The sequence below is a fragment of the Papaver somniferum genome, chromosome 11 (assembly GCF_003573695.1).
Source record: "Papaver somniferum cultivar HN1 chromosome 11, ASM357369v1, whole genome shotgun sequence".
In the NCBI taxonomy this organism is placed as follows: Eukaryota; Viridiplantae; Streptophyta; class Magnoliopsida; order Ranunculales; family Papaveraceae; genus Papaver; species Papaver somniferum.
The window spans coordinates 109,135,790-109,148,137 of NC_039368.1; the positions used below are offsets into that span (position 1 = coordinate 109,135,790).

Sequence of the window (12,348 nt, forward strand, 5' to 3'; positions counted from 1 at the left end):
AAAATCTCAACTAGAAGAGATGGATGTTATACTTGATGAGATCTGAATATAGCTTGAATCGAGACCTCTTGAGCACAAGCCAATCCATTGCCCATAGCTTAAATCAACACAGGAAACTAAACCAAAACTGAGCAAAAGGCACAGCATGTTTTATCCTATAACTATGCTCCGACAATAGGAGGCTTTAAAATCGATTTGAGAGTTGTATCCATTCTTTAGTTCTTTGCCACATGGACAAAATAATAAGAACATGAGATAACCCAAAAATTTGACTATTTTTTGGTTTTAGTCGCACCATTGCAGTCCTCTTAGCGACACCCTTCCTAGTTCCTAAATAATAAGGTTCAGACTTCAATTGGAGCAACCAACGGCAAACAAAGCTAAACAGCCAACTGCACAAAAACAAGCATTCAAAGACATTTTAAGTTTTAACTATCAACCAAGAGCAATAAACCATAAACTTCATATAGTGATCTTACTAATTATGAACATTTAAGGGCTGCTCCAAGGGCAAAAAGCTTATTCCAAGAGCAACTGGGGTACACATTAACCATTTTCATTTATGTTCAGATGATGCAAGGCATTAACCATATCCAAAGTAACCACACCCATGACTTAGCAAAATAAGAAAAATAAGAACAAAGAACAGACATAACAATCCAATCCACCCATTGATATACCAGAAGAAATAGTACTATTCAAACTTCCCAAGTAAACTAAAAGAGTTGCAGCAATAAACTGAAAATAAGAACCAAACAAGTCAAGATATTACTACATACTAAGCTTAACATGCAACATTGCCAATCCCCAAAGGAAAGGAGATTTGAATCACAGGGCAACTGGAAGTTGCAGCATCCAAAATGAGTAAGATCTTCTTACTGTTCGTACTCCTCATGAAGCTCCTCTTCCTCATCTTCATACTCACCTTCTTCATCAGCAGTTGCATCTTGGTATTGCTGGTACTCGGAGACCAAATCGTTCATGTTGCTCTCAGCTTCAGTGAATTCCATCTCATCCATACCCTCACCAGTGTACCAATGCAAGAAAGCTTTTCTCCTGAACATAGCAGTAAACTGCTCACTGACACGACGGAACATTTCTTGAATCGAAGTGGAGTTACCAATGAATGTAGAAGCCATCTTAAGACCAGTGGGTGGGATATCACAGACTGTAGACTTAACATTGTTAGGAATCCACTCAACGAAGTAAGAAGAGTTCTTGTTCTGGACGTTCATCATCTGTTCATCAACTTCTTTGGTGCTCATCTTCCCACGGAACATAGCTGAAGCAGTCAAGTATCGTCCATGTCTAGGATCAGCAGCACACATCATGTTCTTAGAATCCCACATCTGCTGGGTAAGCTCTGGTACACTAAGTGCTCTGTATTGTTGAGATCCACGGGATGTAAGTGGAGCAAATCCAACCATGAAAAAGTGAAGACGAGGGAACGGGATCAAGTTAACAGCAAGCTTTCTCAAGTCAGAGTTCAATTGTCCAGGGAATCTCAAACAGCAAGTAACACCAGACATTGTTGCAGATATCAAATGGTTCAAATCTCCAACTGTTTAATCACAAACAAACACCAGACCAACAATCAGTATATGTATGTATAATACTACACTAAATGAAAATAAAATAGCATACAGAGTTCAAGGTTGAGAGCTTACAGCTAGGGGTGGTAAGCTTGAGAGTCCTGAAGCAAATATCGTAAAGAGCTTCATTATCAAGTACCATACACTCATCAGCGTTCTCAACAAGTTGATGAACAGACAAAGTAGCATTGTAAGGCTCAACCACAGTGTCAGAAACCTTGGGTGATGGGAAAACAGAGAAAGTAAGCATCATTCTATCAGGGTATTCTTCTCTGATCTTTGAAATCAATAGAGTTCCCATTCCAGAACCAGTTCCTCCTCCCAAAGAGTGACATACTTGGAATCCTACAGATCAAACCACACAATAACAACATAAATATAAACTGGCCAAAACAAACCCGTGGTAAATCGACAACCACTGAATCTAAACAAGATAAACCTGAGCAGAAAATGAATCATTGAATACATCGAGTAGAAAACATTTAAAAAAAAATTACTAAATCAACAGATAAAACATAATAACTCTAAAATCTAGCAAACTTAACAACAAGACTAAAAACTCATAATCAATTGAATATAGGAAACATATAACAACAGATCTACTCAAAAATGAAAAGTAAATGAATGTAAAATATACAAAAATTGAGTTAGGGTTTATAAAATATACCTTGTAAACAATCACTGTTTTCCGCTTCCTTTCTGACAACATCAAGAACAGAATCGATCAACTCAGCACCTTCGGTGTAATGACCTTTAGCCCAGTTGTTACCAGCACCAGATTGACCAAAGACGAAGTTATCAGGTCTAAAGATCTGACCAAAAGGACCAGATCTAAGTGAATCCATAGTACCAGGCTCAAGATCCATAAGTACAGCTCTCGGTACATATCTACCACAACTTGCTTCGTTGTAATAAACATTGATTCTCTCCAATTGAAGCTCTGAATCGCCTTCATATCTTCCTGTTTGATCTATACCATGCTCAGCACATACTACTTCCCAAAACTTTGCTCCGATCTGATTACCACATTGACCTCCCTGAATATGAAGAATCTCTCTCATTTTGAATTTTTTCTAGGGTTTGAAGCGAACAAGAAATTTCAGAGAGAGAGAGAGAAATTTCGAAAGGAAGAGAGAAAGTGGGAAAAAAAGAGGAGAAAATAATAACTAGGGTTTCTAAAATCTCTCATTTCACTCCCTTTTTATATAGAAAGAAAGGAAAAGTTATTCGGGTCGGGTAAGTATGGGGATTGGGAGAAAAGAATCTAGGGTTAGAAATAATTTGGGTAGGTGTAAATGAGCTGTATGTAACTATAACGGTCATGAATCGCGCTTTAATTTTAGAAAATTTTGAAATTCAAATTTCGAATTTCAATCTAGGGTTTATTCACCACATCGAAAATATCGCCAGTGGTGAATGACCAAAAACGGCCGTGTCGTAAATTCTGGTCGACAGACCAGACAATTCTCGCTGCAACAGATTCAGCCAAATGACCAAATTATCCTCGTGGCAGTAAAACTTTTTGAAATGCCAGAGTATTCCTGCTGTTATAGTTTGTGTGGACCAGATTGATATATGGTTGTATTATATATACATCCCATGTTAAAGGTGGGACTAAGCCACGTGATTATTATCTGTTGGCTCTAATCACATGCTTAGGGGGATTATTTACACCCTGGAGGATTTTAAATTTGGTTGTTCTAACCGGAAATTGTTTTCGAAGTAATTCACAAAAACTAAATTGCAATTATTTGATCAACACTAGTACCAGCAAATCATTACGTATATACTTGGAGTGTTGTGAATGAGGTCGTAATCAGTAGAATACTTGTGTTTTTTTCTTTTTCTTTTTAGTTTTTGTTCGCGTCTCCAATAAGTAACGGAGTAGCTAAAGATTAAGACTAATGATTTTAAATGGAAAAGAAACAAGGACACTGAAATAACTTAGTTTTAAAGAAACAAGAGAGACAAGATTGATTTCTATGCGAGGTATTATCATTGTTGAAGCACCGGTCTGGCTCAAAAATGTTAAACCCAACAAAATTAGGAAGGAAATAGTTGACAAGAACGGAAAATTACAGAGATGATTTTTCTTTCAACGCCGTCCACCACCAGAAACCTTGAGGGCACCATTGTCTTGCACTGGGCGAATATGTAAAACAGAAGCCACCAAACAAATAGACAGCTTGCACAAATAAGTGCACTTCAAGAAGCATTAGCATATCCAGTTGGACAAGTATCAACTACTTATTAGTAGCCTAAGCAAAAGCAACCACTCACCTTTGTGACAGGATTTTACAAGTACGACCTAACTAACATTCAGTGTCTACATCTGATGTCACTTGTAACTATACTATGTCTTTAGATTCACTAAGCTATTGAATTTTCCTAGATAAAGACATTTATATACCTACTGTCACTTGTAACTATACTGTTTCTTTACATTTTATTGTCACACTGCTGTCAGAAAGCTTATCTAAAGAACAGATGAAGTAGTTGACCCTGATGTCAAGGCATAATAATGTGCTTCCTCCATTGTTCTTATTCTCTATTCCCCATGTTTTCCACAGTTGGAGTTGATTCTTCCTGCAGTAGATTATGGATAAGCATGAAAATTGGTTTCTAGGCGGAAAACGAAAGACCATAACATCTTCATTTTCCAGAAGTTCATTAGAAAAAAATTGTTCTACAGTAATGAAATTCAGGACACACCTACCTTACGTTTTACCGGCTAGCAATCTATCTGGGAAAATAAAAATACGATTGGTCACTAATGTACTTGAAGAGGAGTGGAGTCAAAGTTAATGTGAAAGGTATTACAAAACAAAAATCAGAAACTGGCAAACTAACCACTTTGGAAATAAACAGTACAATGACGGGAGAATATCTGATGCAAGCACAGAAGTAGAGAAAAGACAGAAATTCACTATTCCATATCACGGAGTATGAAAAAGTGAGTAGCTTGAAACATACATCTCGTCTTGATAAACAGTCATACAAATAACCTACTCATTATGGCTGGGGTTCTGAAACCCTGTTAACTAAAGCTTTTGCTCAAAACGATTTCTTAACTAAAACTTAAGCTTTTACCCAAATCGGTTTGGTGACTCTAATCTTCAGAAACTAAAAACCTATATGATAATTTTTCGCAAATCAAATGTCTACCAAAAGTTCTGATACTTGTAGGCTCATTACCAGCAAGCATAACCTACACCGCGGAGAGACAAATACTTGAAGTTTTATTTTCCGCGAGTTGCTAGAATAATTTGAAGATCTTCTTTATCCTCCAATACATACCTATATATTGATCATCCCTAGCAGCAGTAGTTAAGTAGTTCTTCTGTACATTTTTTAACATGGTCTTACTCAATGAACATGTGATCTTGCACCATGTTTACAATAGGTTCACAGCATACCCTAATGTCGAATCATAATATCTATCTATGATTCAAAAGTCACGTACTGTCAATGTATTCATTAAAATTTACATTCCTGCATAATAGTAACTAAAGATTTTGAGTTTGTTTCCACACAAGGCACAAAAATTCTTTCATATGCTAAATTACACTAAACCTCATATTGCAGAAAGTGGCAGAATAATATGAGTTACTTGCTTAATAGATAACTTGGTGACTAGGGGTCTAAACTATTAAGTATTAACTATTAGAATTTGACAAGGTTGAACACGGTGACAAGGGGTCTAAACTCCCACGAAACAATTCAAGTTGCCTTTGGCTTCGTTATAAGACCAAAACTATCTTAACAGTAACTGTACGTTCTTTTAGGCTGCCTGATCTTTCATCTTTGTGTCTAGTAAAGCTCTGAAATATAATCATTTTATAATCTCATGCCTAGATATACATTGATATTTTTCAAAAAGAGAAGATAAAATAAGGCATATCATTGGCGAGAATCAAAAATTAATTTGTTATTTAGGCAAGCACGTGCAAACATTAAATTACATTGTATTTAGTCATAGTTTTGCTTCTAATTTTCTGATTTATTCCTATACTTTTCTGTATTGACAAAATATTACGAAGAAGATATGGTAATGATGCATATGGAGGGTGAAACTATGATAATTAATACTTAGACTCTAATATAGCATGTCAAATCCGAGGAGAAGAAAATGTAACTTGGGGGATGTAAAAGGTTGCATTCATGCTGTGCTATTAAGCATCCACTGTAACTAAGGAGAAATGAGTGACTAGCCACTCATTAAAGAACTATTCAAACGGTGACAATTGGTTTCCTAAATTTTATTCGATTTAAAAAGCATGAAAATGAGATTATAAAAGCAGCTTGGAATCCCAAAAATGAATAATGAACTACCACCCTTATGCATGCACCCCCACTAAACTAAAGATATAGCGATATACCATATGTGAGTATTTATTCGGAGAATGCGCTTCAAGAAAGACAGACATAAACCTTCTCAGATAACAGGAAAAAGCAAAAAGGAGATACGTCAACGACATCACACTGGATACCAAGCATGTTAACTATAAGGAAAAAAAAAACAGTCACTAACCACATTAATGTTAAAAGGATTCAGAGACACGTGGCAACAACAATAGCTTATTCACAACGGGTGGAAATTTTATTTGAAACATCCTAACTTATGACATTTGTTGGAGCATCTGGAGAGAACGCAATCAACAAATGGTTGAGCAGAGGCAAAGGAGAAAGACACTCAAAAGATCATATTAAATTAAACTGATTTAAAATAAAATAAAAAAATAACAATTTATGCTGAAAGGACCTAGTGACAGGTGGCAAAGTATTCTCAAACCCTTGAAACTTCACCAAATTTAATCATTTTTATTATAAACTTCACAAAATCAGAATATCATTGTAAGTTTCCTTTTAACGACATGCATGAGTTCGCAGCTATGTTGACTACATGCTCCAAATCTACCAGACAAGATGGTATCAACTTATATGAGCTACTTCACTATGGTGGTTGAACCATTGGGCGAACCCTTGGCGGCCAAGGGGGTATCTAGGTATAAGGATACCTATGACAGTTGTTCACAACTGCAACAGAAGATTCTGTCTTTACTATTTCTGTTAGAAGATTCTTTTTAGAATCTCTATTTCTGTTTTGTACTGACACTATCCAGTCACCTTCTTGTATTACTTGTAGTGTCAGTCATCTTCTTTATATTGTCCTAGTCCTGTAACTTTGTTTGTTATCTTTTACAATCAAAATCAAAAATGATTAATTCATATCAGTTTTCTCATGGTATCAGAGTGTACAATATCTAAAGGAGCAGAAGCATGTCTAGTAGATATACGCAAAGGAAGTTTAGTATGTTTACCAACTTGACAATGATGACAAAGAGGAGTTGATGAACGGTTGCTGATGCAGATGCTTGAGAATAGGATCTGAGAGATGGCCTAGTCTGCTATGCCATACTGAAGGTGTTGCTGTAATTGACGCAAAAGCTACATAATGTGATTGGAGAGCTTTCGTAGATGTCTAGGGATAATCATAAACACATATGAGAAACACCAATAGAGTCACATTTCAGTACTTAAACTAATAAGGAACAAGGATTCTCAATAATCAACATCATAAAGAAAAAAGGGAGGGATGCTCAACTGATTATATTGAAGAAAAATTAAACAAAAAAATAGAGGACCAGAATGCAACGGAAATAAAATATCGCAACTCCTAGTATATAGAAAATCCAAAAGGAGGATCAAAATCAGCAGTCTCATAAACAAGCAGTCACATAACATAGAAATGACAGATCAGAATTTCAAAAACTGGATTCACTTTCTTAGTATGCATCATAGGGTACGGTATAACAAGACAAAGTACTCTGCGGAAGTAAACGCAAGATGCAAGTTCTAATATTTATTTCTGATCACCATTACATCATGTTCACAAATATTTATGTAAATCCAAGTGATAGCTGCATCAGCGATGGTTTAAAAACGCACAACAAAGTCTCAACGGCAATAACAATCTTGCATTTTAACTAAACAAAAACTATGCTAACGCAAAACTATCATAATGAAAGCTAGAGAAGTCAGATTTATAAAATGAGACAAACTCAACTACTGAAGGACTTGTTTCAGAATAGCCTATGCGTGTCACCTAAATCAGGGACAAAAACTATTAAAGGAGTCATTTTGGTTTATTCTCTACCTGTCATCTGCATAACTACTTGCATTGACGATACTTTTACTACATGGATCTAATTCCAACATCTTCAAATCCTATCGTACTCAACATTTTTTTTGCAATATCATCCAACTGAATATCTCCTTCGCTGCTGGAGATTTCATCCCAGTTATTGGAGTCAGCAAACCAAGGCTCCTTTGTATCTACTTGTTGACAAGATGGAATTTTTCAACCCTGATGGTTTCTTTGTAGAACTGTTTTTTCCTAAGTGCTCGAGCTATTAAAGCCCTGACACACACAAGAGTGGACTGTTAAACATGTTGAACCACCTAAATGTACCTTTTGTAATAAGTTTATAAATTGACATATTCAAATTAATGATGAATTGTTTTTAAGTAAACAGACCTGCAATTCTTTGAAGTCACAGCTTTTGCGCGTTCCATAGAGAGGCCACGCAGAGGGAACAGATTTGCCACATCATAAAGTCCTCTAAGTTCATTAGCAGAGGACGCACGACTTATGGAAATGATACTTTTCCCTCTTGTCTAATCCACTAACTGCTGGAAATCGTGGTCATACATATGTATCCTTGGAAAAAGATTTGATGATTTGTTAAAATCAAATATCACAGAAAATGTGATAACCAAAAAGTTAGAGGCTCTACTACGTACTACTGACTTAAGCAAATTTAACATGAAACTCAATTTAGCTGCACTTTGATAATGATGATACCAACCCAATATCAGGAATTGGGACACAATCATGTAAATCTTTATATTAACAAACCAACAACTGTTAAACCCAAACTTTAAATCCATCAATGCCAATGAGAGATTTATGACAAGTCCCCATGAAACACAAGTTATAAAGAATTTGCCCACCTACAATATATCGAGATGTTACAGATTTATTTATGTGGTACTGAGTCTGTGTGTAACAATTTCTATTTGGGCAATCAAATTTTTAATTTTAAACTACTAAATTCTGACCTTTGCATTTGTAACAATTTGCCTCCCGGCTTGAATATCAGAGATAAGATGTGAATATGATATTCCGAAGTATATCCCTCGCTGCATATAATAAACAACACCATATAAATCTTAGTGCATGCTTCAAAATAAGATGAATTAGACCCTAACTCGTTATACATGGGGTGGGGGGTAGAAAAGTTGAAGAATGCACCTCGATTGCAGCTTTAACCATGGGAAGCTTAACCTCTCCGAATAATCAATAGCAATTAAATCCACCTCAGAAACTTTACAGACGTGATCAAATACAGTTTGATTCAAAGGCTTAACAGCAACCAAATCATAAGTTCTGAAAACAGGATTTCCTGAAATTAAAACACCAGCTTGAACAATATTGTCAACAGTAACTGTTAACCTAGTACTGACAAAAAGGAGTATTCAATAGAACCTTCAATAGTTCTCTATGAAATTTAACAGAATCAGATAGAGTTGGAGAAGCTTTTAGCAATAAAGAAGCAATAGATAAATAGTACAATGATCATTATCTGACATACGTCCTTTCACACATCTAATATAAGCTACTCCACTGTAACCTAATTTCATTGCTTTTACTGCTCTTTTCAATCTTGTGTTTTTCTTTCCATTATTGTCTGGTAAGGGTTTTTCCGTTTTTTCTGGTTCTAGATATGGAACATTGAAATCAAAGAACACCATTTTCTGGTTCAGTAAGTGTTTGATAAATTCTCTCAGCCAAAACAAAAAAGAGGAAGAGAAGAGAGTTCTGTTGTTGTTGTACGACCTCGATGTTACATCCAGCAGACGCCCAACAAAGTCAATATGTAGACACCACTTTATGAGATCAACTCCTGCATAATAGTTGTAACACCACATCAAGTTTTGCTACTACAGAAGAAAAGCGTGCACAGACTCGGCTTTTTCCAACCCTTACATTAATGTATGATAGCCGCAGAACATATTATATGGCCTCCTCTCTAGAGAGAGACAAAGTCAGAAGAAATTTTTTTGATACATTCAATATGAGAATAATGTTGTTAAACATTAAGCAAAGGAGCTTATATATTCTTATTCTTACTACAGAAACATTAACCTCAATTATATATATTGAGCTAAATTAAATATGTCTTGATACTGTCCTGGATTCAAGGCATTGTCCTCTAGAACACCAAAATGATTGATCCATTCAGTATTACTTGGAATCAATTCGACACCTGAGTTTCGCATATTGATGCTCATAGAATGAACGCGGAATCTGGAAGAGAAGAAATAGGGATTCAAATTTGGACTGAGCTTGTCTATGCAGGTGCAGTTGTACGGCCTACGCAGTCGGTTTTATACTTGTCTAGCACAGCCGAAGAACATTACTACACAATTTTTTTTGTTGCTTTGGCACATGCGTTAATGTTCGTCTAAAGCCAAGTTGTCACCATCACCATCTTTTAATTGAACTGCCAATGCACTTCAGCTAGGGGTTTCAATCTCCTCTACCCAATCTTAATTCATATCTACGTCTTCAACTAAATAGGATTGGTATATCTATTGGGTTTGTTTTCATCAGACTTACCAATTTAAAGTTGTACTTGACAAAGATAAGGTCTGCTATGTCCCCGACTAAAAAATCCCTTATGTACTAACATAACGTTTTTTTTGAGAACCCACAGCGGCAATAGATGTACATGATATACACACAAATACAAACACATGAAGCACATATAGGCATCATTCTAAATTGTGCATGCTGCAAAAAGGCGAGGATGGGTACCTTGTGGTTCTTAACAAGATTACGGGTTTGCAACCCAAGCTTGCTCAATGTGGCATTCATAGTGTCTAAGACTCTCCACAAAACTACAGCGCTATAAGCAACAGACAAAAACAAGGGTTCTTATAAAATTAAGACAAATTAAACTCATGCAATAACACGCCAAGAAACTCAGAATACACAGATAGATCATCGTAACAGCCATTTTGTGCTTAAAGAAGAATGAATCTAAACGAAATAATGAAACTGAGACATTCTTAGTGATTCGTACCTGAAAATTGGCAATAGACTTGGAAACCCTTAAAATGATATCGGCCAAGGGTTTTCATAAGATAAACTGCGATTCAAATCGAGTTCTGATGGAAAATGGGTTTCAAGATTTTTATAAGGGGAAGTGTTTCTGGGATTTTCCACTTTCAAGCGTTTTAAACAGTAAAGTGAGAATGTGTAAAAGCGTTTTAGGTTTCTGGGACTATCCGATAATTGTTGAGAAATTCCAGGGGCCTGATTGGTATTATTTTTAAAAGAATCTTGTTATTGGGACTGCACAGATGGGTTTTTGGGGGCTTCACTAGGTCATTGGTAGTAATTTTTATAACCCCTTGTCCAATTATTTTTGGTAAGGGCTAGAATACTCCTAACTTTTATAACAAAATGATCAATTTTGTTGATTCGATACCGACAAAAATCGAGAAAATCTGGTTTTTTTGAAGTTACGGTTGAGAAACATTGTCCACCCGGACGTAAATTAAAGTTTACGACTCGGAATTGAAACAATCTCAGCCATAAATCACGGCTGGGAAATAAAAGACTCCCGACCGTTTTTTCTCTTCTTTTTTTTTATAAGTATCAGAAAGAGTAATGGTTAGGTTTTCCAAACCGAAAGCTAAAGTTACGGTTGGGAAACCTGACCGAAATAAACATTTTCAGTTGGGAAATCCTAACCAAAACTAAACCTTTGTTTTTTCTTTTTTATGTGATTATCAGGATCGTCTACGGCTAGGCATACCTAATCGTAAACAACATCTTACTGTTGTATTCCCCTCACCGTAAACCAAATTTACCGTTAGGATTTCCTATTCTCTCAGACGTAGTATGTGACTAACGGTTGGGAAACTAAGAACTACCAACCGTAAACACTTTCAGATTTTTTTAACTCTGGTTTAACCGAATCGAGTTTTTTTACTATCAAAAACTAAATTGACGGTGGTTTTTTTTTAGTTTTTTCTTTTTATGATCATCAATTTCATCGCGATGCGATGGAGAAGAAGAAAAGAGGAAGAATAATGATAAATTTAGGTTTTCTTTATGATTACCATCTTCATCACGATGCGATGAATAAGAGAAAAAAGAAAAATAGATTTAATTTTTTTTAGTGATCATCATTTTCATCATGATGAAATAAAGGAGAAAAGAATAAGAAAATGAAGAAGAAAAAGAAGAAGAAAAAATTAGTTTTTTTTATGAAAAGTTAAATTATAATTTATTTATAGGTAAAAGTAAATTTGATTTTTCATATAAATTAGGTCTCTCATATCTAAACTTAGAATGTTAGATATCATATAACCCCAAAATCCAAAAGGGAATGGAGGCTCAATAATATGATTTTTTTAAAAACATTTTTCAAAAATAATTTTCTACCGTTCTTTTTTTTTTAAATTGTTTGGTGGAGTAAAAGTAGTTTTTAAAACATAACATTTTTTCTCTGTTTTTATTTTCTAAACATTGTTTGATAAGGTAAAAACCGTTTTTGAAAACCAGGGAAAATCTACTAAATCAAATTAAATATAAAGACTCGTTTAAGAGATAGTGGTACTGGACATTACTCGGTTGTAATCATTTTCTAAATCTCTTACTTTATTCCGAAAAAAGAACAAG

At 35.3% G+C, this 12,348-nt stretch overlaps 1 protein-coding gene and 1 long non-coding RNA gene across 7 annotated transcripts; both read right to left on the minus strand.

The window, feature by feature from the left end:
- Positions 1–523: 523 nt before the first annotated feature.
- LOC113320820 (tubulin beta-2 chain-like) lies at positions 524–2,770 on the minus strand. The gene is made up of 3 exons (XM_026568711.1): positions 2,260–2,770; positions 1,668–1,937; positions 524–1,561 (listed from the first exon to the last, which is right to left on the minus strand). The coding sequence occupies exons 1-3, from the start codon at positions 2,651–2,653 to the stop codon at positions 876–878; spliced, it is 1,350 nt and encodes a 449-aa protein (XP_026424496.1). The 5' UTR covers positions 2,654–2,770; the 3' UTR covers positions 524–875.
- An 837-nt stretch (positions 2,771–3,607) lies between these two features.
- On the minus strand, positions 3,608–11,871 carry LOC113323470. 6 transcript variants are annotated; one of them, XR_003347629.1, is made up of 9 exons: positions 10,742–11,871; positions 10,474–10,564; positions 9,493–9,559; positions 8,908–9,058; positions 8,715–8,795; positions 8,131–8,313; positions 6,914–7,074; positions 4,309–4,335; positions 3,608–4,178 (listed from the first exon to the last, which is right to left on the minus strand). It is a non-coding gene; the product is annotated as an uncharacterized LOC113323470 (long non-coding RNA). The 6 variants fall into 6 exon arrangements; XR_003347630.1 differs by having other exon boundaries at positions 8,131–8,606; XR_003347628.1 differs by adding an exon at positions 7,750–8,013 and having other exon boundaries at positions 8,131–8,795.
- Between the last annotated feature and the right edge of the window lie 477 nt (positions 11,872–12,348).

Bases quoted from the DNA above. Each gene is read 5' to 3' on its own strand.
- LOC113320820 (XM_026568711.1), bottom strand. From the start codon at position 2,653: ATGAGAGAGATTCTTCATATTCAGGGAGGTCAATGTGGTAATCAGATC. The intron at 1,938-2,259 runs GTATATTTTATA...TTTGATCTGTAG, and splicing joins AAACAGTGATTGTTTACAAG to GATTCCAAGTATGTCACTCT. The intron at 1,562-1,667 runs GTAAGCTCTCAA...GTGATTAAACAG, and splicing joins CAAGCTTACCACCCCTAGCT to TTGGAGATTTGAACCATTTG.